Source organism: Xyrauchen texanus, chromosome 45 (genome assembly GCF_025860055.1).
Source record: "Xyrauchen texanus isolate HMW12.3.18 chromosome 45, RBS_HiC_50CHRs, whole genome shotgun sequence".
In the NCBI taxonomy this organism is placed as follows: domain Eukaryota; kingdom Metazoa; phylum Chordata; class Actinopteri; order Cypriniformes; family Catostomidae; genus Xyrauchen; species Xyrauchen texanus.
In genome coordinates, this window is record NC_068320.1 from 5,506,564 (window position 1) to 5,534,007 (window position 27,444).

Genomic DNA, 27,444 nt, shown 5'->3' on the forward strand with positions numbered 1-27,444 from the left:
GTGTAAAAAACAAAACTCACACAAGGGGTTAAAACAAACACAAACTGGGCCATAAGGGCCAAAAGTAATTAATCCAGACTGGGGCACGGGGAACAGGACTGACCACACAGGAACAGGGAATAACATGAACTGACCAACAGACCTACAAGACTAGATCAACAGGAAGATTCAAGACCGACTGGAAAACAAGACGAACTGACAAATACGAGTAGACTAAAATAAGGAGAGAAATCAAACATGTTAACAGGGGACAGGTGAGGAATATTAACTAATAATAAGCAAACAAGGAGGTGGGGTATGACGTAAGACAGAGAGACACGTGGCCATACAGAAACAAAACAAAGCCACGTGCCTAGGGCCGGACCTAGGGTTTTGGGGGCCCTAAACAAAAATAGTGTATGGGGCCCTACAGGTTTCTAGAAAATTCTAGTTAATTTAGAAAAAAATATACGAAATGAAACATTCTACGTTTCATTGATATGGTTGTGTGTTTTGTTGATTAGAGTAATTGATGGGCAAAAAATTAAATAAATGGGGGTGGTGGGTGGGGCCCCGAACCAATCACGGGGTCCTAAATAAATGTTTAGGTTGTTTATTGGGTCGGGCCGGCCCTTCATGTGCTTCACAAGACAATAAAACACCCGAATGGCACGAGTGCACATCCCCAAGACAATAATTCAATATACACGCACATGCCAACCGACAAACAAGGCCAAAGAATGCGTATCAACTGCAAACAAAGCAATGCCACGCATTCTCACACCAAAGAATCGGTGTGAAACCGACAAACAAGACCAAAGAATGCGTATCAACTGCAAACAAAGCAATGCCACGCATTCTCACACCAAAGAATCCTGACAAACATCTCATGACCCGGGCGCGCAACGCGAGCGTGACATGAGGCAAACCCGCATTCCCGAGAGCCAGACAAACTATTGACACAAGTGCATGCTGCCAAGATGACATAAGTGCGATGCACCCACGTCAATAACAGACAGACATGGAGCACGAGTGTCCGGATCCCAACACAGACCGAATCCGAAACAGACAGGAAGTCTTGGTCCAGACACCATACTCCCAAAATTAAATTAAAGATGGACTGATGAGTGCACAGCAGGGAATACATCCAAAACCACGCTCACACAAAAACAGACAACGAAACAGAAGACAGACATGGGATGATGATGTCACAGTCCTGTCAGACACAAACCCAGACAGACAGAGTGACAGGACTATGGCACATTTATTCCTAATGCTGGGATCCCTGGTGCAGTTTCTCCAAATCCATGCACACAACAATGTCTGCATCCACACCTCGCAGAGGTAAAGGCAACTCTGCCAAGGGAAAACTATGCGAGTTGTGCTCCGTGGCACGGTAGAAATTTGAGCAGCCTCCAGATTCGTAGCTCGGCGCCGCTGACAGACATCAATTTTTTTCAGTGATGTGATGTCACAAACACACAGATTTCATACTCAACTCAACTCAATTTTATTTATAGAGCACTTTCAAAAACCACACTGGGTACCAAAGTGCTTTACATGGAGTAATAAAAAATTTATAAAATCACATAAATACAGCTTAAGAATGCAAAAGACATTTAAAACCTATAAAACAAGAATAAGATAAAATTTACCTAGTACAATTTATAATGCAATTAATTAAAAGCTAGGGAAAATAGATATGTTTTTAAGGCCCCCTGGAAAGAGAATAGAGACGGAGATGATTTTATGACCAATGGAAGCTCATTCCAAAGTCTAGGGGCTGCCACCACAAAAGCTCTATCACCTTTAGTTTTTAGGCGAGATCGAGGAACTGACAGACACAGCTGATCACCAGAGCGGAGAGACCTTGAAGGTTGATTCAAACTTATTAAGGCAGAGATGTACTCAGGTGCAAGACCATGAAGAGCCTTAAATACATACATCAATACTTTGTACTTGATTCTGTATTGGATCGGTAACCAATGTAGTGAAATCAATACTGGGGTGATATGGTCTCTTTTTCTGGTTCCAGTTAAAAGCCTAGCAGCTGAATTTTGGACCAGCTGCAGGTGAGAGAGAGAGGCCTGATTCACACCCAGATACAAAGCATTACAATAGTCCAATCGAGAAGACACAAAAGCATGCACAACCTTCTCCAAATCATCAAAAGAAAGGATGGACTTCAACTTTGCTATAGTTCTAAGATGGAAAAAAATATTTTTAACAACAGCATTTATTTGTCGATCAAACTTGAGCTCAGAGTCAAATATAACACCCAGGTTTTTTCCATGGAAGCAGTGACAAATTTCTTTCTAAATTTACCTCACATCCCCTTTGACCAAAAACAATAAACTCTGACTTATCCTCATTTAATTGAAGAAAGTTGTTTGCCACAGATTTCATAACAAGATGTTTCAGCAGGGTGGTAATTTACAGTGTCATATAGTACAGATGCCTCTTATATGTCTAAATATCAAGTAAAATCTTATTCTCCATTTTATGACCCCTTTAATCTCTCCAGTAAAATTGCTCCATAGCAATTTTCGTTCATAGGAGTTTCCGTTCAATTTTCACAGAGATGTCCAGGACATTGCCCAACGGGTATAGTATTTGTATAGTATAGTATTTAAGCAAAATCAAATGAGAGGTCATGATGCAGAGGTGGGGGACTCGAGTTACATGACTTGACTCGAGTCGCAAATTTAAGGACTTTAAGGACAAAATTAAGAAAATTACTTGACTTGACTTTGACTTGAGAACCAGTGACTCGAGACTTGACTTGACTTGAACTGAATGACTCAATAATGACTTGAATTTTAAACAGTAATGAAATGCGTTTAAAAAATATTGCAACATCAATTAATTAATATGCAAAAATGTAAGCCCACCAGCACCACTGATCTGCATCTGCGCAGTTAACCCTGCACTCACAACCCACCAAAATGACAGATTGTCGAGTTCCCAAAATAATCTCCTTTGGATATAAAGATTTAAGATTGGATTGTGTGAATAAAAAAGTATGAAAATATACAACGCAAATATATCGGATACAACCACCGAAACCTCAAATTTCATCAGACATTTCAAAAACCACAAGGAAAGGTAAGTGTCGATCAGAATATCGCGCGCCCGGTCCCCAATCGGCCTGATGAGGCGCGCGAGGGATAAAGGCGGCCGGTGACGATGGTTCGAGAGAGAGAGAGAATTATGGGCATGTCCGTCATGTGTGTTTGTTTATGTGTTTTGAGTTTAAGTTTCCCATTAAAATATAATTTATGTTGACAAGCCGGTTCTCGCCTCCTCCTTGCCCATCCTTCAACTGTGTTACAGTAAGTAAATAATTTCATTATCCAGAAAGATTAACATGTAAAATTACTGTTCAAATGTTTGAGGGTTGTCAGTAAATTAAAATTATTCATGATCTAATCTCATGTTTTGTAGCACAACAAGTTTGAAATGACTCGACATTGACTCTAAATGTGTGTGTGCCTTTTCTAAACCTTCTCAACAGTCAGCAATGTACCATAACCATTTGTTGGCAATATAAAAACATAACAGGCAGTTTTGCAATCACAACACTTTACTTAAAACATGACAAGTAGTATAAAATATACAGAATGAGTCATTACGAAATCCAGTACAAATCCTTGAATGCAATATCTTTATGACTATTTTATATAAATGTATCACTGAAGAGAACTGACTGTCTTCAGAATAGTTTCGATGGCATTTTCTTTTCATTTTACCTTCGTATTACGCAGGGGTCGGGAACCTTTTTTCACTAAGGAGCCAATTTAAAAAATGTGGTTAATGTACCAAACAATTTTGGTTATTTTTTTAAAGAGCCATACCACAAACAAATAATTTACTATTTTCACAAACAAGGTTTTTCAATAAAATAAAAGGTTTATATTGCCCATAGACTACTCAAAAACAAACAAATATGCAAACATTTATAGGTAACATGTTGCAATATGGATTGAGTTTGTGCCGGTCTCCATGAAATTACTTCATTTTACAATTGTTCATAAAAACTTTTACTACGCTTTTGGGTTGGGTGATATTTAAAAAATATTTTTATGATAATCCATTTAAAATATCGCCATATACGATTATATGGTGAATATTTTTGCTTGATTGATTTTACTTTAAAAATTACATTAATTTATTGAAACACGAAAAACTTAAACAAAAGACATTTCTAAATTCAAATTGCACTTTAAACAAAATGAAAAAAGCAATTAAAATAACAAAGTAATTAAAGAATCTTCTATATAACCACCTTCCTAAATCCAAACATTTACGTCTTCAAAAGCAGCATTAGCCATCACACATGTATCAGTATGCGGCAACAGGTGCAAATTAAGAACTAAAGACAATTATGGCTGTAAAGATTATTATAATAATCATCATAATAAATAAGCCTCCCTGGTGTTCCCAAACAATTCTGCCAAATGTGTGTTCTTATCGAATGTGTTTGTATTGCATTTGTTAATACAGTTAATGCTGCCTAAAGAAAAGAAAATAGAACACAATTTTAGGTTCAAGGTGAACGTGTCTTGTATTTCTTTATGATTTAATCATATTCATCTTTGTTTCTTTAATACAAAGATGCCTGTATATATTACTCAAACTGCAGGGTTGCATTCACAATGTGTAAGAGCAAACTGCTCCCTGGAAATAAGGCGAAACTCGCAGCACCTCACGAGATGATAGGAGATCATGTGCCACAATCTCATGGACAACGTTATTTTTCCAAACAGTTTTCATTTAATGAAACTGAAAAAGGAGTGATACTCTTTAAATGGGCTGAGACAGGGTCTGAACAAACAGCAAATCAGACACGAACACTGACGAATTTTCTTTTGTCTGTTCTTAAAAATATAATAAAGTATGTTTCTTCTTTGTGACAAACAGCATTTGTTGTCATGTGTCACTCAGAGTCGTCTAACTGGACACCCACCCGTTGCGGGTAGATGAGCAAAATTACTCGCGCATGAAATATATTTGGACGAGGACCTCACAAACTGGATTGAGTCTCATCGCATTTCTTGTAATATATCACTCCGAGAAGTCTTAATGAAAAATACTCTGCATGAAAAATCCACATATGGCGGGTGTTCATTTCAAACATTGTACATTAGGAGTAGCTATATGACAAATTCAGAAGAAAGGAAATCAAAACTGTCATTGACTTCAAGCTTTGCAATCGCACCCACACTTTCTGCTGAAAATTATCTCTAGAAAGTTTTAAACATTCATGTGTTGGTGAGACTCACAAGCACGACCCCTTGTGTAATGCCTAAAAGTATTGTTTATACTTTATTGTTTAAAAATACAGTGCATGTTCATTAATGCAATTTACTAATATATATAAATGTAAAGGTATGTTAATCTTTTCAGAACAAAAATAAATATTTATTTCCCAAATTAACCTCTCTTTATTTTAGTACTGTGGCTTTAATCTCTAACACCTCTTTCTTGTTGTAGTGATGGCAGAGGGAGACCTGAAAAGGTGCACAAAGCATATGGCCACTAAGAAACTTTTTTTATTAAAGTTTTTGTATGACACTGAAGAGTAATAAAATACTCACATTGACATATCATTGCATCCTGACTCCTCCATTGCCCAGAAATTATGAACCTTGAAACATTGGTGCCGAACCCGGGAGACTATCAGAGGATAACGTATTCATGGCGTCTTCACCCGCTGGGTGAATTAATCAAGTCTCTCGCCAGCATCCAGTAAAACCAACACCAAGCCCTCATGGAGTTACATCTGGAGCAGGAACAGCATTTCCAACTCCTGCTCCAGGCCCAAGTAGAGGACCGGCAAGCATTCCGTAGGCTGATTGACAGATAGGGGGCTGCAGAAGCGACCCCAGAGCCCACATCCCGCGTTACCCTCGTTAAAATGGAGCTGAACAACGATCCCGAGTCCTATCTCGATCTATCTGAAAAGACTGTCGAGGTGTAGAAATGGACACCCGACCAGTGGGCGGCCCGCCTGTTATCGTTACTCTCCAGGGAAGTGCAGCTAGCAGCCCAGCAACTTCCTGCCACCAGCCGCCTCGACTACAGAGACGTGAAGAATTCCATTGTGCAATGGGTCGGCCATAGCGGAACCACCAGTGCTTCAGATCTCTGTTGTTCGGAAGACATGGCTGCCCATTTGCTTTTGCACAACAATTCCGGGACGCCTGTCAGAAATGGTTGCTGGCTGAGGGAATACATGCACCTTGGACATCAATGACCTGATGATCCTGGAGCAATTTATCTCAGAGTTTCCTCAGAGGATGGCCGAGTGTGTCCAGTGCCACCACCCCGCGTCACTGGAGGAGGTCGTCCAGCTGGCCGACGACTACATGATGGCATTTCCGGGAGGCAGCGATCCTATGTCCCCCCACCCCTTTAAAATTTAAAAAAAAGGGCTCTTAGTGGCCAAATACAGAAAAGTCCTTGAAAATCTGATGGGCACATGCAGCCAATACTCTCTCTGCTGTCTCTCTGTGCCACTCTTATGATTGTGCAGCTTTTCAGGTCTCCCTCTGTCATCACTACAACAAGAAACAGGAGTTCGAGATAATGACAACCCAGGTGACGAGCCTCACCGCTCTCTCCCTCTCGCAGACAGATACTCGACCACGCCCCATACCCACAGAAGGCAACTGAGATTATTCCTCTGCACCTGGATTGATGTGAGTAACTGTGCCACCATGAGGAATTATAGAGTATTGGGAATTAGGCATACCAAATTGGGGAGAAAATGTCAAAAAAAAAAAAAAAAAACATTTAATTATAAGAAGCCGGACCACTCCACTCCCTTTACTATTAGCTCAACAAAAACAAAATGTGGAACTGCCAGTTTTCTCCAAGAAACAGTTCTGTTTTAGCATTTTACATATCAGTGTACTGTACATACTAGTAAATGGTACAAATTGTGTGTGTTAACAATAAACATGCAGGTCTAACACACACACACATATGTGTACACTGCCTACCAAAAGTTTGGAATAATGTACAGATTTTGCTCTTATGGAAAGAAATTGGTACTTTTATTCACCAAAGTGCCATTTATTTGATCACAATTTTTAGTCAGAACATTAATAATGTGAAAAACTACTATTACAATTTGGGGGAAATTTTCAGAACGTCTTAAACTATTTCAAAGTATTCTCATCAAAAAGATCTTCCACATGCAGCAATGACAGCTTTGCAGATCCTTGACATTCTAGCTGTCAGTGTCAGGATACAAACTAGGACAACAAGGTCAGAAGGATTCAGAATAACTTTTAATGAAGCTTTCGTAGGACAGTAGGGAAGTTCAGATGCATCAACGGGCGCTGTGAGTATAATACTGATGAATGACCGTCTTTTCTCTTGCAGATAACGGCAGGCTTGAGTGTGGTAAGTATCACAATCCAAAAGGACGCGGAGAATGAACGCCAGGGAGATGGAGGAGTCTCTAGACGAGGGAAAACAGGTAAGTAACACAAGGGTGTACTGAGGAAACGGACTGGAATAGTCTCAGGAACAATCGTCTGAAATGCACAGAGAGCAGGTTAGTGGATATTTCCTCGTTCAAGGTTTGACAGAGACTGGAGGTGAGTTGTGCTCTTAAATAGTGCTGGTGATTGCTGGATTGATGGATTGATGACAGGTGCAGGTGATTAGTATTCGGGTGAGTGTGATCTTTGTGTTGTGGATGTGAGTGAGCCTGATTGCCTCCTGACAGTCAGTTTGTCCAGATACTCATGTGACAATTTACCCCACACTTCCTGTAGCACTTGTCATAGATGTGGTATTTTCAAATAATTCTCACATACTTTACAGTCTAGCTAATCCCACAAAAAATCAATGGGATTAAGATACATAACACTCTTTTCCAATTATCTGTTGTCCAGTGTCTGTGTTTCTTTGTCCACTCTAAACTTTTATTTTTGTTTTTCGGTTTCAAAAGTGGCTTTTTCTTTGCAAATCTTCCCATAAGGCCTGCGCCCCTGAGTCCACATTTCATTCTGTCCTAGTTAAAACCAGTTGTCCTTTGTTTTTGAAGACTGTAATGTACACCTTTGTATGACATCTTCAGTTTTCTGGTAATTTCAAGCATTCTTTAGCCTTTATTCCTCAAAACAATGATTGACTGATGAGTTCCTAGAGAAAGATGTTTCTTTTTTGCCATTTTTGACCTAAAATGCCAGTCTATTGCATGCCGTGGCAACTCAAAAACAAAGACAAAGACAATGTTGAGCTTAATTTAATTTAATTTTCAACTGTGTTTAATATAATGGCAAGTGATTTTCTAGTACCAAATTAGCAATTTAGCATGATTACTCAAGGATAAGGTGTTGGAGTGATGGCTGCTGGAAATGGGGCCTGTCTAGATTAAATAACGATGGTGCTTTTTTTTTTACATCAGTATTGTCCTGACTATACTTTGTGATCAGCTGAAGGCCACTTAGGTGAATTAAAGTACCAATTTCCTTCCGAAACATCTAAATATAGCTAATCTGTACACTATTCCAAACTTTTGTCCACCAGTGTGTGTATGTGTGTGTGTATATATATATATATATATATATATATATATATATTTATTTCTTTTTTTTAACTCAAAACTAACAAGTTAATGCATGCGATTAATTAAAAAAGTTATTTCCATAATAGCGATCATTTACCAACCAGAGTCATGTGCCCGCAAAGTGGGGGTATTTCTCCCTATTTCACGGTAGCCGGTGCACGAGTCGATCACTATAAAAACCGCAATGTCCTCCGCCAATTTAAACAGCACCCATTGTGTAATTTATCAGTCTGTTTTGTCTCTCAGCTGTGATGAGCCATAATGCTGAAGTTGTTCATTTAAAGCTATTTCCTAGCTTTAGTAGTGTAGTAGTAAGACAAGCAATCACGAAGAGCTGTTATATGTAAACACTGGCTGATGCGGATTCACTTCACATCACCTAACTGGCTCATATTACACATAAAAATGATCTTTTGTCACCACCAAAGTATATATATATTTTTTACATATATAATGTAAAAAAAGACAAGCAGTAGCTCTTAACACATATGCACTGCTCCTACACTAGTTTAGAACAGTGAAGTGTCGGAGTGCTGATGGTGTCAGACCATCAGTGCTCATGGAACATCTCTCGTCCAATCAGATTAGAGGACCAGAACTAACTGTTGTGTGTGTATGTGTGTGTATGTATATATATATATATACTAAAATTATGAAAAACTAATTTGTCTGTTCAAATTGAGCATATAATGGCTCATTCAGCCTGGTTATATTCTTGTTGTTATTGATGAATAAACATCCTAAATAATCTTTACATATAAATAATAGTTATATACTGTATGTAAATGATATTTTGCCTTTAGTTCACATCTTTGATTTTGTGTCGATGGAGTAGGATGAGGGAAGCCTTTCTGATGGTGCTGTGGGGGTGCTTATGGCATAAACATTTGGGAAACATTGAGCTAGCAAGCAGAAATTGTATCCAGGTAGAGGTGTTCAGTATAGATTTTACAGATGACAGACTAAATAACAAGCTTTTTCGAAGTCCCTTTTCATCTCAACTTCCCTATAACTCTCTTCTGAAGTTCACCTCTGATCTATCACAGTTTAACTTTTGAAAAACTCGTAGCTGCAGAAGTTTGAGTATCATATGTCTGGTTTATGCTTCACTCTGAACTGTAGTGTATTACACATGATGCCAATGATATTGTGTATTAGTACGGTTTCAGAGCATTTTTTGCTCTATACACACAAATTCCATCTCGTGCTCTAATTCTGTACTTTAAGCAGAACAGATGTGCTCGGAATTGTGTTTTTTTTTTTTCTTCTTTTGGAATTGACATCTAAGCAGTTGCAACAGTGATTTATTTTTTGGTCTAAATCGTGCAGCCCTACAATAATAATAATAATAATCAAAATGTCCCAAATGAAAGAATAATAGTGATTCATTATCATGATAAAAACTGAGCAAATAATTATGACAATCACTTTAACCATTATCGTGCATCCCTAATAATGATGCGTGTTTTCGGTGTATGAGTGCCCGGCTTCACACATTCATTTTGAAGAGTGCAGCACAACAGACATTCAAACATTAATTTTCATCCCAAATATGTAAATTTCCATGACATTCAGCATTTTATAGCTGCAAATGTTTTTGTAGTTATGTGTATTAAGTTGTGTTTAGGCACCTATCTGCAGTCCCCATCATTATTATGTTTATGTATATGAAACAATCAAATAGTTTTTTATACTAAATTTTTTTCCTGGAAAAATTATTGTTTCCAGGACATTTAGGTATTTTTCTTCTATGGCTGGAAAGCTGCGATTGCTAAATTCCATGTTTTCCAGGATGCATTACATTATTGTAAATACAATTTTTGCTTGTTCTTACAAACTGCGGCACAGGTCGAAATTATTTTCTGTGGTAGTTAACAGCATGCGGTCGATAGAGTTTAAATTTGATTAAGTTAGACACACTTACACTGACAGATGTTGGGGTCTCTGATGTCTCTCTCTGGGTGCTGATAGTAGAAGGGTTTGCAGCTCTCACACCATTGGCCCTGTGTGTTGTGTTGACAATCCTCACACACTCCTCCACTCATATTTCCAGATGAAAGATACACCGCCATGTCAAAGTGACAGGAATGCGAGTGGTGGTTACACTCACATTCTGAGAAAGAGAGGCCAGATGAAATGTGGAAAAGTAAAACAAAACATTTAAACACATAAAACAGCATTCACAAGGCATTTACTTCTTTAAGCTCTGAAGGTGTTTTTAAAGATTTCCTTTCAGTTTCAGTGGCATACACAAAATTAAAGGCTGATAACTAATTTTTTACTTAAAAAAAAAAAACAAAAACAAACAATGAGGTTCGTGTTTGCTCTTATTGTAAAGAAAACTTGAATATCAGAAAGATGATAACGATTATGATACATTCTGAGACTCTCAGCCTAAGAAACTGCTGAAAAATCACACACACACACAATGGCCAAAAATTTACTATTTTTCTGATTTACATTATATATCTCTGGGTGTAAATAAGGTGGCTCCGGAAAATTGTTTTTGTTTTGTTCACAATTTTATCAACTGTATCTGAGAAAACAATTGTGTTGAAATGACAAAGCAATCAAAAGTTATAGCATTACAAAATAATTAATAATAGTGTCCAAAAACGACTCCATGTGTCCAAAATTGTGGCAATTGTTTTTTAACAAATTATCAAAATGAAACACTTCTGATTTTCTGCAAATTTCAAAGCACTGCATGCATTGGGAAGTAGAACTTCTAAGCTTTAAAACGATACCTATTTTGTGTTGGTCATGACTGTAGTTATTAATATACTGACATTTCTTATTCTTGCAGGCCCATCCGTATTTCTGAGTGAAACAGAAGTTTCAGAGCAAAACAATGTGGTTGATTTTATCCATTGATATTTGACTAGGTTGAGAAAAGTGGGCTATGATAGTATTGGTTTATATTGGTTTATTGTTGGTCGCACACTTGGGTTGACATCTCTTCCTGTTGCTGCTGGCACCTAGCTTGAGTCAGTGTTTATAGCCTGCTAGCTTTGTTAGTATTGCTTATCTATTTCAGCTTTTAATCTTTAATATCTGCCATTTTTCAGCATGCATCAGGTTTCCCCCTGCATTATTCTCTTATCGAGATTCAACTGCATGCATTTCTTCCATGTGCATCTGCTTTCTTTTTTTATCATGATTAAACTGTGAGTGTTTTTACTGCGTGTTTTACAGCATGCACCCGTTTTCTCCTCTGTTACACAGATTATTGTATCGATCTCAAAGCACCAATGTGACAGGGCGGAGGGCGGGGCCAGGATGCTGCAAACCCGGTCCCTTATCAGGCTAATCCAGCCTCAGAGAGGGATAAAGGCAGACTGCGGACGGTGGTGTGACAGAGAGAGAATATTTAAGGGCAGATGTCCATCCTGTTTGTGTCTTTTGGTTTATTTCTTCACTAAACTATTATTTATATTGTCAAGCCGGTTCTCGTCTCCTCCTCCTTCCCCTGAATCCCTTTACAACCACTTATCAAGAACAACCATAAAAACAAACAAGTGCGTGAGGGATTCACATCGATCTCAAACCCTCGCTGCTCAGGAACAACAAACAACAACAAACAATTGCACTAAATCATGGTATCAACTCATTTTATTGATTCATGCATTACATGCCACATGTTTACTATAGCTTCTTCCATCAGCAGTAAGGGGTTTACGTGTGATAAATGTAAGGAATTAGTCAGGCTGACAGAGAAGGCTAATGAGTTAAAGACACACATCAGAATGCTAGTGGAGGTCAGTGAGATGCTGTTTCAGATGTGGATAGTACAGCGAGCAGCAGGGAGTTTGGGTGACGTCTCGGCAGCATACTCGCTCATCAAAGCGACACCACTCTCCCGTTCCTGTTAGGGTTTCCAATCGATTCTCCCCACTCAGTGATGCATCCACTGAGAATCATGTTGAAAGAGCCTTGGTCATAGGTGATTATATTGTAAGGAACGTGGAAACAGAGATTCCAGTCACAATCGTTATATACATTTTGAGTACCAGATTGTCTGACATCAGATAAAAGTGCTGGCTAATGCTAAATGTAGATTTTCTAAAATTGTTATTCATGTCGGCACTAATGATGTCCGGCTTCGCTGGTCAGAGATCACTAGAGATAATATTAAACAGGTGTGTGAACTTGCAAAAACTATGTCATACACTGTAATATGCTCTGGCTCCCTCCCTCCTCATTGTGGTGATGAGAATTATAGTAGATTAGTGTCACTGAATGGCTGGATATCTGAGTGGTGTCTGGAGAATAGCATAGGATTTATAGACAATTGGAAGAGTTTTTGGGATAGATCTGACCTGCTAAAGAGAGATGGACTCCATCCCTCCAGGGAAGGTATTGCTCTCCTCTCTAGTAATTTGGCTCATAGTCTAAATACTGATAGTATTTGACTAACTGGGGCCCAGGTCAGGAATCAGACAAACTGGCTAATCCAAACATCTGCTAGCTACCTTGAGCCGTCACACAAATTACAACACATAGAGACTGTATCACCTAGATATCATATAGAGACCGTGTCTGTTCCTCGAACTACCAAACACATAACCCTCCATAAATCATAAAAATACATTTGTAGTAAGGTCAAACTTGGGGAAAAAAAATGAAGATAAACATCATATCAAGATAGGGCTACTAAACATTAGATCTCTTTCAACCAAAGCACTAATTGTAAATTTAATTATTACAGATCATATTTTCATATTTTGGATGTGCTCTTTTTGACTGAAACCTGGCTTAAACCAGATAAATGTATTAGTTTAAATTAATCTACTACCACAGGTTATTGTTATAAAAATTAGCCTCATCTGAAGGGTCGAGGAAGAGATGTTGCTACAATTTACAGTGACATTTTTGGTATTACTCAGAGGACAGGATATAAGTTTAAGTCTTTTGAACTAATGTTTAATGTGACTGTAGGGTATGGACGGAGAATCATGAAGTCATTGATTCTGAATGCAATGCACACATTCTTGCGAAGGGTCATAAAACCCCCACTCATGTGACTCGCCCCGCACCCCCCTCCTTAGATGAGTAAGGAATGTGAAAAGTTGAGAGACACACACGTTTCTCACATTTAAAGCCCAGAAGGGCTTATGTTTAAGGAAATATGTTTTTATCCCCGTAGGCTTTGGTATTTCTGCTGTATATCAAACTAGTAAGACTGTTTAGTTGTGTAGTAAAACTCTGAGGATATATATATATATATATATATATATATATATATATATATATCCTCAAAGAGTGTATATTCACTTAAGTGTACCAAATACACGTTTCTTGGTATCAAATTAAACCTTACGACTTGCCCTAGCTGAATATAAATATATGGTTACGTTAAAAATGTATTCTGCTATGTTTTTACTGTCTTTTGAGTGATTAAACCCAAAATCCTGACCCGGTCATAAATTATGCAAATGACATGTAAATGAGCCTTGACAGGACAAAGAAACAATCTCGTGCCCAAAACGGAGGAGTCTCATTGGGCCAGTCCTCCCAGAGGAGGTGTGACCTCCCTGCCTTAAAAGTTAGGCTCCGGCATTGAATCTCTCTCTTGGCTTCTTCCCTCGTATCTCTTCAAGCTTTCTTTACTTTTCTTTTGTGTTACTTTCGTCAGACATGTCTTTTATTTTATTTGCCGTTTATCTCAGTCTTTTATTTGTCTTCGGACAAAGCTCAACACTTTACATTTCTAGAGCAATCCGATACCCTCCGGGTGAAAGGACTCTCTCTCAGCAACAACAACCGTTCCTCCTAAGATGCTTTGAACTCCCATGAGCGACCCACGCTCGGGAACACCCAACAGAAATCCTCCATCTCACGGACCTAACGAGGGCACAATAAACACGCAGTCTTGTTCAGCCACAGAAAGGTCCATTGTGCAAGTATTATTTCATCTAAATTCAAATGCGTTAAAGTGTGTAACTTCCGTAATGGCTCTTAAGGTTTAACTGTTGTAACAAGTTTGCTACCCCTCTCTTTACTTTCCTTACCGTTTTTACTTTGTTTATTTTATGTTTGTTCTGTGTTAAATGTTTGTTTGTTAAGTTTAGTGATATATCCTAGTTCCTTGTATTAAACTCAATTATGCGCGTGATTGCCTGTGTGTGTTGGTTACAAAACAAAGCCTCTTTAATGTGCGATTTTAAGCTACGAGCTGATATTATCGAAGTAAGTTAACGTGCTTTTGATGAGTAAGCTTATAACTAGGAATAACCCCTCTGGAGAATTGGATAAATTAGGTTCCAAATAAAGTGGTTCGGCGGACGAACTGACTGGTTGCGGTAGCCTACGGTCAGTTCCATTACGGGGTTATTAAAATTAATATAGCCTGTCTGCATAAAGTATATATTCCTAATTAATTATAATTCGTTGTGTTTAATTATCTATATATTCTTGAAGCAGAATAAAGGACTATATAAGCCTTCCTTTTAAGGTTTAAGGCGTTTTTACATGTATGGGTGTTCGGGTCACACTGTATGATTAATCATTGATTTCGATCAGTAATATTAATTGTACATTCCCCAAACCTGACCTGTTCACACGCTACATTATTATGGCGGAGAATGATGGGGGCACATTTTAAGCTTTGTTTTGTGAACGAATGCATTGTCAATTTTGTGTATTTTTGTTGTTAATTTTGTACGCGAGCACGCCGAACTGAAAGGCACAAAGCCGATTCTCAGTTCAGCATTTAACAGCGGCTAAATATATGTCTTACATTTATTTTTGCCACTGTTGATTGCCACAGTAAACTGCAGTACATAATATTAAAATTGCTTCTGTAAAGACGCGCTATATTTTAATATTACAAACCCCCCTGTTCAGAACGACGTTCTTCTGTCGGGGCGATAGAAGATTGAGTGAAGCGATGCTCCTTCCCTCATCTTAAATAAGGCCTGAGATTATAACGTTATAAAATTAACTCCTGGTTTACAATGACGTAGCTAATCAACTGGAAACCTAATACATTTTGAATAAGTGCTATATTCCTAATGTGTATGGGAGTCGAAGGACAGACGTACAATTCCTGTTGTCCACATTTACTCTAGTGCAGGAAAAAAGAATCTGCCACACCATTTATGTAAAGCATAGCACCAGAAAGAAAGAAAGAAAAGACCCGCCGAGGTCTCAATTGAATAAGTGTGATTTTGCAGAAAATCACAGCGTAACAAACGCCCAGATTTGAGTCACACCGAAATATAGGGTGTTATTTTGCTAACAAACAATAGAGGGCAGCCTGTAAAAGCTTGATTAGTTCTCAAGTTACTCCCACCCCATGACGTCATCTTGCGCGTGCGCAAGTACGCCATCGTGTGGACATTAGCAGACAGGTCATATATATTTAGTTAATTTAGTTCTCAAATTACTCCCACCCCATGACGTCATTGTGCGCGAGCACAAGTACGCCATCGTGTGGACGTTCATTTTAGGTCATCTTTTTTTTTTTTTCTCAAACCCTTTCTCCCTGTGGAGATTTACAGGGCGGTTTTGACTGTCAATCCATGTTTGCAGTTACAAGCTTTGCTTGTGCTAATATTATTGGATGTTAAACAATTCTTCTACCTCCGACTATTACATTTAATTGGTTTCAAACAAAACTTGAATTAAAATTTAAAGTTAAGTCTCAGTCCAGTTGGTTTTATTTCAGACACCGTCTTACAGCAATCTGATTATCATCGGACACAATTCTGATCTCTAACTTTTCTTACACTTATTCAAATTTGGTTTGAAACAAACAAATTTCGAACGTAAATCTGAATTAAGTCTCTCATGTCAATAATTAATAATTAATATGATTAATTATTATTAATTATTATTGATATAAAAATTTTTTTTCCAAATAAATATTTTTTTTTCCTTTTCCCCTCCCTCTTTGATACTTTATTACGACTGTATCCTTACTATCTTAGATGCTACTCGACATCTCTTTACAAGCTTATTTAAATTGAGTTTAACAAGTTGAATTCAATTTAAATTAAGTTTGTCTGTTAACCCTGCCTTGTATACTTCTGTCTTGTCTTGTGGTCAAATTGTTTGATAATTAACATCATTATCAAACTTCTCGATTTATCATCAATTGGTAAAGCTTTGCCTGTTATTTCTACACACATAATTACTCAATTTGGTTTAAACAAGAAAGCCTTGATTCACTTTAAGACTTTCACTTGCTAAATCCTGTTCTGTATTTGTATGTAGAATTCCCTAGTGTGCTGTGGTGATTCGACCGTCATCTCTGGTTGGTTCCCAGCAAGCTGGTTTGTCCGACCGGCGGTACCGACGCTGGCTGTATGTGAATCTCGGACTCTTCTGTCTCTTTTCATTGGTGCGCGCACTAACGACATCAGCAATTTGGCACTCCAAAGAGAGTCAACCCCGTCAGTCGACACACACGGCAAGTTTGGAATAATTACCTAAACCAGGGCCTAAAGAGGGGCCACTCTCACGAGGGTTCTAGGGAAAATCCAAATCTTGTTGTGCCGTCTGACAGTTGACACCTTGGTGTTGCCGGTTGTGTTTAAAGTCAAGTTGTTTGAGAGGGCGCACCGTGATAGTAGCGGAGGGCCCGGGGACACTGCTGCCCAGTGTTCGGGGCCGTTGGAAAGATTGACCACGCGCTGGTCCCCAGCAGAGTGACATCGATTCACCCCAGGCAAACTAAAAGGTAAAATCCATCCACCAGTATAGGCCACATAATACTAGACATTCCCCTGGTCATTTAAGCATTTGACCCACTTCTTTTCTTTCTCTCCCCTAAGCCACACCATCTTCCTAGGGTTTATACCTCGATAGCGCCCCACCCTGTTGGTCCTATCATAAACCCTAGCAGTGGTGGTAGACTTAGGCCCTTTTTCTCCTGCCTATCTATTCCCAACATTAATTGTGTTCTATTTTATTCTGCTGTTCTGTCCTGTCGTAGTGTGTACTTCCAGTTCACAGTAAGACAGAGCCTACAAGAGCCATCAAGGAAAACTGAATAAAGAGACAAACAGGCAGCCCGCATCCTCAGATAACCCTGGTGGGCTGCCGCCTTGTCAAAGTCTTTATTTAGACCTGCACTGACACGCGAAATTCGGCCCACTAACCGTCTAACTGTCAACCCCAGTTAGTCAAAATTACGGCTTATAATAGCCACCTCATTGTAGCTCGCTAACCCTACGCGTACTTGCATTGGCCTCTTTGTGTGTGTGCTGTTCTGTTCTCTCGCCTACAGTAAGCCAGTATGTCCCGTTCGTCCAGTCCCGCAGCCCACTGGGATCACCTTGAGGCCTGGTTGAGCGCAATGACGGACACCGTCCTACCCAAGGACGCCAGGGACCTACAGCCCCTAGGTCAAGAGCAACTGGACGCCGAATTGGACAGCCTAATGGCCCACGATCCAACACAGAGCTACAACCACAAAGAATGGACCAAGATCATCGGAAGTCTTGCCCACAATCTCGTCGCCCAGACACGGATAAAGGAGAAAAGCAATCTCGACCTGGAGCAAGAGGCCGCAGCACTAAAACTCCAAGCTGAGGAGGCCCGTAGGAACCAAGCAAAAACTCAGAGTCATCTAGATCAGCTACGCCTCGAAACCGAGGAACAGCGGAAGGAAGAGGATGAAACGGACCCAGAACAGAAAATGGAAGTAGAAAGACTTCAAAATGCCCTGGAAAATCTTCTCCTAGACACAGACCAAAGAGAACAGTCGGAGAAGAAAACCAGAGAGGAACTCAAAGAAAAGCTGCAACAAGGCGAGTCTCTCCTTGTAAGAGCAGAGATTGCATTTAAGGAAAGAGACGCTAAAGCAAAAGCCTGTGAAAAGCACCTGAACACGGCCCGAGCTGAAATCCATGAACTGACTCAGCACAGAGACCATCTCAATTATGAACTTGACACTGTTCACAGAGAACTGAAACATTCTCATAGACCATAAAGTGAACAGAAAGGGAAACGCACACCACAGAGTTTCCCTGACCAGTGGGTCCAAGCTTTTCAGCCAAGAGCTCAGAGCTGGAAAGGGGGGTGAAAGCCCACTGTTCAACATGTCACCAGCCAGCCTCCAAGAACCCCCGTCGGCAACAAAAGGGTGGGAGCCCGCCCACAAAATCCTGGTCACCAACCACGGCATGGCTCCCAAAGAACTTGACAAGCTGGCCAGAAACATCCCTACTTTCACCCCAAAACCTGCAGGAGGCCACGACGTGCACGCCTACCTGCAAGAAACAAAATGGCTTTAAGACTTCGAACAGCAAGCTTGTCAAACACCAACACCTGTTCCAAGAATGGGACGACATCACAAAAAAATCCATCCGTCTCTCAAGCCTCTCGAATCAGCCAGGAGACTCCAGCCTCGTCACAGCCTGCACCACTCACCAGTACCTCGACGAGCTACACTGGCACCTGAAAGCAACATTTGCTTTCGCCCAACAACAGCTAAAAGAGCAACTCACCCCACAGAGTGCATCCCTGCAGACCATCGGCAAGACCTTGAGAGGAACGTTGGTAATTCTCAAACACTCACAGCGTTCTACTGAACCAGACAGTGAACTCCATGAAACAGCTGTTTACTGTCTTCCAGAACGACTTTGCTCAAACGCAGCTGGTCACAGCCCTAATAACCACCTGCTACAAAACCCTCATGATTCACCTGCCATCCGTCATTGTGATGATTGTCGTCCGATGATGTCTCCAACAGGGACTTCATCTGACGAAAAGGGGGACTGTAGGGTATGGACGGAGAATCATGAAGTCATTGATTCTGAATGCAATGCACACATTCTTGCGAAGGGTCATAAAACCCCCACTCATGTGACTCGCCCCGCACCCCCCTCCTTAGATGAGTAAGGAATGTGAAAAGTTGAGAGACACACACGTTTCTCACATTTAAAGCCCAGAAGGGCTTATGTTTAAGGATGTTGGATATTTTCAGCCAGATTGCAGAATTTGAGAAGGGAAAAAAGCTGAAATAATAAGGGTGACTCAAAAGTGTTACATTTTTGATGATCAAATTAAACTTTACGACTTGCCCTAGCTGAATATAAATATATGGTTACGTTAAAAATGTATTCTGCTATGTTTTTACTGTCTTTTGAGTGATTAAACCCAAAATCCTGACCCGGTCATAAATTATGCAAATGACATGTAAATGAGCCTTGACAGGACAAAGAAACAATCTCGCGCCCAAAACGGAGGAGTCTCATTGGGCCAGTCCTCCCAGAGGAGGTGTGACCTCCCTGCCTTAAAAGTTAGGCTCCGGCATTGAATCTCTCTCTTGGCTTCTTCCCTCGTATCTCTTCAAGCTCTTCAAGCTGTCTTTACTTTTCTTTTGTGTTACTTTCGTCAGACATGTCTTTTATTTTATTTGCCGTTTATCTCAGTCTTTTATTTGTCTTCGGACAAAGCTCAACACTTTACATTTCTAGAGCAATCCGATACCCTCCGGTGAAAGGACTCTCTCTCAGCAACAACAACCATTCCTCCTAAGATGATTTGAACTCCCATGGCGACCCACGCTCGGGAACACCCAACAGAAATCCTCCATCTCACGGACGCTAACGAGGGCACAATAAACCACGCAGTCTTGTTCAGCCACAGAAAGCTCCATTGTGCAAGTATTATTTCATCTAAATTCAAATGCGTTAAAGTGTGTAACTTCCGTAATGGCTCTTAAGGTTTAACTGTTGTAACAAGTTTGCTACCCCTCTCTTTACTTTCCTTACCGTTTTTACTTTGTTTATTTTATGTTTGTTCTATGTTAAATGTTTGTTTGTTAAGTGTAGTGATATATCCTAGTTCCTTGTATTAAACTCAATTATGCGCATGATTGCCTGTGTGTGTTGGTTACAAAACAAAGCCTCTTTAATGTGCGATTTTAAGCTATGAGCTGATATTATCAAAGTAAGTTAACGTGCTTTTGATGAGTAAGCTTATAACTAGGAATAACCCCTCTGGAGAATTGGATAAATTAGGTTCCAAATAAAGTGGTTCGGGGATCGAACTGACTGGTTACGTGTAGCCTACGGTCAATTCCATTACGGGGTTATTAAAATTAATATAGCCTGTCTGCATAAAGTATATATTCCTAATTAATTATAATTCGTTGTGTTTAATTATCTATATATTCTTGAAGCAGAATAAAGGACTATATAAGCCTTCCTTTTAAGGTTTAAGGCGTTTTTACATGTATGGGTGTTCGGGTCACACTGTATGATTAATCATTGATTTCGATCAGTAATATTAATTGTACATTCCCCAAACCTGACCTGTTCACACACTACATGACACTGTCAGATATAAATAAAAAACTGTCATCTTTTCAACATTCACATAGATGATGAAAATTACATTGGGATTAGCATTTATCGATATTCTCAACTCACTTGGAGTCAGACAAAATGTGACAGGACCAACTCTTCGCCATAATCATACACTAGATTTAATTCTGTCATATGGAGTTGATGTTCTTTCTCAGGGACGGGGCACCCTCTGGCATCCGCGCCCAGTCCTCTAGAACCTCCACGTCTGGCCCCTGGATGGGATGTGGAATATCTAAGTAGCCTACCACCTGCTGTCGTAGACACGATCAAATAAGCCAGAGCTCCCTCTATCAGGCAACTTTACACCCTGAAGTGGCGCTTGTTCACAAATTGGTGTTCTTCCTGATCTGAAGACCCGAAGAGATGCGCAGTATGGCCAGTGCTCTCATTTCTGCAGGAGAGGCTGTCCCCCTCCACCTTGAAGGTTTATGTAGCCGCCATATCGGCTCACCACGACCCAGTGGACGGTAAGTCCCTAGGGAAGCATGATCTGATTATCAGGTTCCATAGAGGCACCCAGGGGGGGAACCTCCCAGGCCATGTCATGCCAATGGCACCTTCCTAGCAGATTTGCAGAGCAGCGGGCTGGGCAACACCCAATACCTTTATGAGATTTTGTCATCCCGTGTTCTCTCAGGTTCAAGCATGAACTCGGGAATACAGAACGTCTGTTTATGTTCAAGTTTATGATGATTTTTTATAGGGCGTTGATGAAGGGTACGTGCAGTTTGATGCAGCCTGTTCCTTTGGCACGCAACTGCCTGCCCGCACCTGCGTCAGCAGCTCACTTACACGTTCAGCGTATGGTGTGATTAATTAGGGACCTCTAGTGTCTAGGTTACTATTGTAACCTCCGTTCCTTGATGGAGGGAATGCGACGTTGTGTCCCCCCAGCCACAATGCTGAACCGAGCCACTGTAATGGCCGAACCTTATTCTCGGCTCCTCAGTGCAAAACCTGAATGAACAGATGCACTATTCCCTCCTTTTGTACCCGTTTGTCCAGGGGAGGGACATGCAAATTATGTCTGCCAAATTCTCATTGGCCTTTTCTCAAGTTCAGAGGTAACCAAGAGGTAACCAACACAATGTCTTGTTCCCACCATCAGGGAACGGAGGTTACAACAGTAACCTAGATGTCTTCTGCCCCCCTTACTTTATGACAGGCTTATATAGGATGTACTTTTGTATAGTTCCTTTGTTTATTAATATGTTACATGTGATTTTCTCTTCTGCAGATTTCCATGTGATATTATCAAAATATCTTTTAGGATGCATTTGTATACATTCTATATTAATCCAAGTTTGTCATAAGATCAGTTAATAAGGAGCATGCTCTTTATAGTAAAGAAACATTTGTCTTTAGCTCAAAAACAGGTTTCATTTGAACTCATGATCACAATACCATAAAGATAATGCATTTTCTAGCTGCAAAGTGCCTAACTATTATATTTTCTTTCACACTAGCAAAAGTATAACTATTTCAATTTATATGCATAAAACACACTATAATCACTTAATATATTTACATACTAAATGATTAAATAAAAATATACCATAGGATCAGTTTTAGGGCCTCTGATTTTCTCCTTGTATATGCTTCTACTGAGAGATATTATCAGGAATCAAATCAAAGTTTCCACTGTTATGCCGACGATTCCCAACTTTAAATTTCTTTGAAACTGACGAAATTTCACAATCCTCCAAATTAGAAAAAGTGTGTTAATGAAATCAATGATTGGATTTTTCCTTCTACTCAATTCCGACAAAACAGAGGTACTAATTATTGGACCAAAAACCTCTAAAAATAAGCTGCTAAAATATAATTTGACTCTCGATAATTTGACATCGTCTTCAACAGCGAAGAACATAGGTGTTATATTTGATCCCAATATGTCATTTGAAAATCTAATTTCCAATTTTTGTAGAACAGCATTCTTCCACCTAAGAAATATTGCTAAAGACTCATCTATTTATCCAGGCATACTTGGATTATTCTTCACCACACAATTAGGCAGCTTTAGTTAGGTCTGCCGGAACCTGAAACATTGATCATGATCTAAATCATTTTATCCCGAGGTAACCAGAACCGGCCAGATTCAGCTCCATTCCTGCTCCATGGCTACGTGTCTCGGAGTGATGACGACAAAATACAGCCAGTGCAAGCTATATATCACTTCAGTCTATGGACTTCAGAGGATTAATTTATGACAATTCCAACCATAAGACATGGGATACTTCATATGCCATTGCCTGAACCTTGGACATAGGATAGACCTCACTGAAATTGCCAGCCAGTTGAACAGCGAAGCACCTCACTGATCTCAGCCTGCATCACCTCGGTCTAATGATGGACTCTTAAAATGGAATACATAGACTATCAATTAACTGCCAACAAAAGCCTTCATCAGCCAACTAACAAGGACAATGCATCTATGTTAACTTCTGCAGTTAATCCAGGATCAACATCAAAGACATTAGTCATTAATCTTACAGTTCATACTAAATCTTTGTAAGTGTTAAGGGTCAGTGTTTATACATAGTTTAATAATTTTATACCATGACTTGCACTGCACTAATTACTAATTAAAATAACTAATATTGGCATTATATTCATGATGTTAGCCAGAGCGGAACTGGCCCCCACAGTGAGTCTGGTTTCTCTCAAGGTTATATTTCTCCACTAATCAACATCTTATGAAGTTTTCTATTCCTTTCCACAGTCGCCTTCGGCTTGCTCACTGGGTTTCTAAATACAATTATTACTTAATTACTTATTTTTATACACTTATATGATTTTTAATTACTTATATGATTGCATTTAATAAAAAAAACTAAGACTTTATAGATATTACGGGTTCATTTTCTGTTAATGCATGATCTTCTGTAAAGCTGCTTTCAAACAATGTGCATTGTCAAGCTATACAATAAAAATGACTTGACTTGACTTATATTATTTTTCCCTACCAATGTGGCCTTGTTGAAGTTGTTCATATTGATGAAAGCTTTTGAACACAAACTTTATTTTTTTAAGAATAAAACTGAACAATAAAACAAAGGGCATGTATAAATGCATTGTAAAAAACAAACAAAATTGCAGCATTTTTGTCTTTTTTTTTTCAGAAGACATTTCTAAACATCCTTAAAACAAGATACATTTACACAAAAGCAAAAATTGTGTAAGATAATAATTTTCTTGAATTTAAGTTAAAAAAAAATTTACCCCTTTTAAAAATATTTTTTGTTCTTCTTGTTTTTAAGCATAACCCTCACTAAATCTTGTTAGATTTATGCTTAAACAACTACAACAACAATAAAAAGAATAAGAATAATAAACAATTAGCCAATTGGTAAGTAAACTTTGGTAAGTACAATTTGGTAGGTAAATACTTAATTCAAGAAATATTCTCTGAAAATAGGTCTTAATATCTTCTGCAATTTTGCATCTCAAAGTAAATGTACCTTTTTCAAGGTAAACAAGACAAAAACAGTGTAGGGGCAACTGTTATTTCACGGTATCTTGAAATAAAATTCACTTATAATATGTGTTTGTGCTGCATGCGTGTTTGTCGTACTCTTGCATGCGTTTGTGTTGCGGCCCTCTGCTGGTCTCCAGGGCAGATCTTGGTAAAATTCCTCACACTCCTCACAGTTCAGTCCAGTAGTGTGGTGATTACACATACAATGACCGTGAACCTGCACACAAACACATAAAAATGAGATGTGAAGGTGAAGCTGGTATTATTTTTGTTAATGTTGTTGTTTACTCACCATGCTCTCGACTCCAGGATCACTGCAGAGTGGTGCACACTTGGAGGCATGGCCATAGCAGAAACAATTGCCACGGACAACCATATCATAAAGAGAATAATAATATTTCTGTCTCACTTCCTCTCGATCATCAAACAGATCATCACCTAGAGTGTGTAACTTCTCCATCCGAATGCGCAGGTTTGTGATTTTTAGTAAGTCTACACACACACACACACACACACACAAACACAAACACACACAAAATCTGTCATATTTACTAAATAATGATAATCAGTAATCAGTAAGACCAAAAATGTACACTAAAAATTAAATACAAAATAATATATATTATTTATATTTTTTATAATTATACATATATATATATATATATATATATATATATATATATATATATATATATATATATATATATAATTATTAAAAAGTTAATAAAGGACGGTCATATAACGCCATGCGAGGATCGGACGACTGAACGGCGAGCTCTGCGCACTTTGCTAGTTTTAAAATTTTTCATGACATAAACCAGTGAGATTCGATACACTCTGTTCCATAACTGTTCTAGGAGGACAATATGTCAAAGAATTTAAAATCCTTTAGTCATAGAGATGCGGGAAATGCGGCAAGAGATGTTGAGCATGTCGGCAATGTTGAAAAACAAAACAAAGGTTGTTGCTGACTTGAAGGATCTTGCTGTAATATGTCAATCAATCTGCCATGGAGACAAAAGGCTTTTTAAGGAAGGCTTTCTTGGAAAAACCACAGCATTTTCTTGTTCCCAGACTTTGCTAATTCGACAAGAGAGAAACATGAATAGAAAGATACTTTTACATCAACGGAAGGTCGCTTTTGCCCTGATATTACTGGCTAAATTGAGAATAGATGCTAAGGATGGCCGTAAAACATTCACGTGCCCACAGCAAGCGATGTCCTTCATAAAGTTAATGGAGTGTGTAAGTTATCTTGTGGTACTCATGTTGCAGCTGAGTGAACCGGCTAACTGAACATTCGTGTGACTGTTTGAGAAACTGAGCGTTGTTTTTTTTTTTTTGCTGAGTAATTCCGTCTCACAAAATTTGTATAGAAACACAGGACTTGCGCAATCCGACGGCTAAGTTGTCACAGGGATTCTCTTAGGCGTACATGGACTGTGTGAGTTTAGAGAGATCGACGCCAGTTTGCGCTGTCGCCAACTAACGTTGATGATCAGGGCTTTTTTATAGATCTCGAAGGGATGTTGCAAGCCGCGGGCACCTCTCATGATATAATATTGGGAGGACACTTTATAGTGAAGCAAAAGTGTGCAAGATGCCTAGAGCAACACTTACACTTCAAAGGATGTGTAAAAATCTTGGTCTTACAGATATTTGTCAACTTTTTAACCCATCTAGGAGGGACTATACATTTTTTATCAGTCCATAAGATTTACTCTAGAATAGATTTTTTAATATACATATCTAAGTCCCTCATTTCATCTGTTGTTGATTGCTCAATTGGAAACATTTTAGTCTCAGATCACGCCCTGGTGAGTTTAGTTGTGTTGCCACATATGGAGAAAAGGAAATCATATAGTTGGCGCTTTAATGTATCCCTTTTGCAAAATCCTGAATTCTAACAAATGTTAAAGGCTGAAATCAATGTCTATATGGAGACCAAATGGTCCTCAGTATCCTCTGTGGGCATGGCTTGGGAGGAACTTAAGGTGGTTTTTAGGGGCCGGATCATACAGTATGCCTCATTCATAAAAAAAATCCAAAGCACAGATGAGAACATATCAACAAGTTTGAAACAACTACAACATGTGTTGTACTGCTAAGTTGTGTTTGTTGTTTCAAAGCTTAAGTGGACTCCTTGGACCTCATGTATAAAATTTGGCATAGATTATATCCCAAAAGTGTGTAGTTGCTAAAACCTGCGCAAAGTTTATTTTATGAATCCCAGTTAACAGAAAATTGTGCATGCTTTATTCTCCAACCATACTCCTCTCTGAAATAACCATATGGGATTTACAACGGCTGTTTAACAATGCATAACCTCATTTGAAAATAATTACCATAGGCATATTGCCGTGTGGTTAATACTAACATGTTTGACACATGAAACTATAGAATATAATATACACACTGAAGCCTACACTGCTGCTAATAAAAAGAAGCTAAAACATTTGAAGCAACATTCTTTTTTCCACATTCACTTCTTACATTTTTAAGCCCACAAGATTGACCCACATACACCAACACACAAAGCCTCCTATTGGACGAGAGATAGTGATAAACTTACTCTGAATATATGGACTGTAAGGGTCAGGAATAACAAATGCAGGATCAAGTGCCTTGAAAATCACCTATACACAAGAACAGTGGCAGAGAGTTGATATACTACATACAATTGCTAGAGATTATGTTTATATAGATTGTATATGTGCACATATGTTTTCAAAAAATTTGTGTTTATATACTTCTCCCTCTGTTGATGGCTCAATGCCAGAATAGCGGCTGTCACAAATGACATCATCCACTTTTTTGATTGGCCCTTGAGGGACATGTGGATAGGAGTTGGTGCAGTTGAAAGCGTAGTAACGGTACACCTGCCAGCTTTGCCCAAAATCTGACGAACGCTCAATCACCATGGCGGCAGGAAGAAAGGTCTGTGAAACACAGCAAAAATGTACAATTTACAGATCAGCTTCAGATCCTGACATGAGAAGCACTTCAAATGTATCTACACAAATGTTCCACATTCCTCAAGAGTGTGCTTTGATGAGTGTATGCTCTGTTTCAGTGTATAGTGT

The 27,444-nt window shown here is 39.0% G+C and overlaps 1 protein-coding gene across 2 annotated transcripts in view; it reads right to left on the reverse strand.

Annotated features, from left to right (window-relative positions):
• LOC127637225 (laminin subunit beta-1-like) overlaps positions 1-27,444 on the reverse strand; it is an 86,215-nt gene that overhangs the window by 45,002 nt on the left and 13,769 nt on the right. The window contains exons 5-9 of one of the 2 annotated variants that reach the window (XM_052118175.1): positions 27,112-27,300; positions 26,934-26,997; positions 24,654-24,853; positions 24,419-24,578; positions 10,488-10,676 (exon numbers count right to left, since the gene is read on the reverse strand). In XM_052118175.1, coding sequence (XP_051974135.1) covers positions 10,488-10,676; positions 24,419-24,578; positions 24,654-24,853; positions 26,934-26,997; positions 27,112-27,300 — 802 coding nt within the window. The remainder of the gene's footprint in view (positions 1-10,487; positions 10,677-24,418; positions 24,579-24,653; positions 24,854-26,933; positions 26,998-27,111; positions 27,301-27,444) is intronic. The other variant, XM_052118176.1, reaches the window with a different exon arrangement.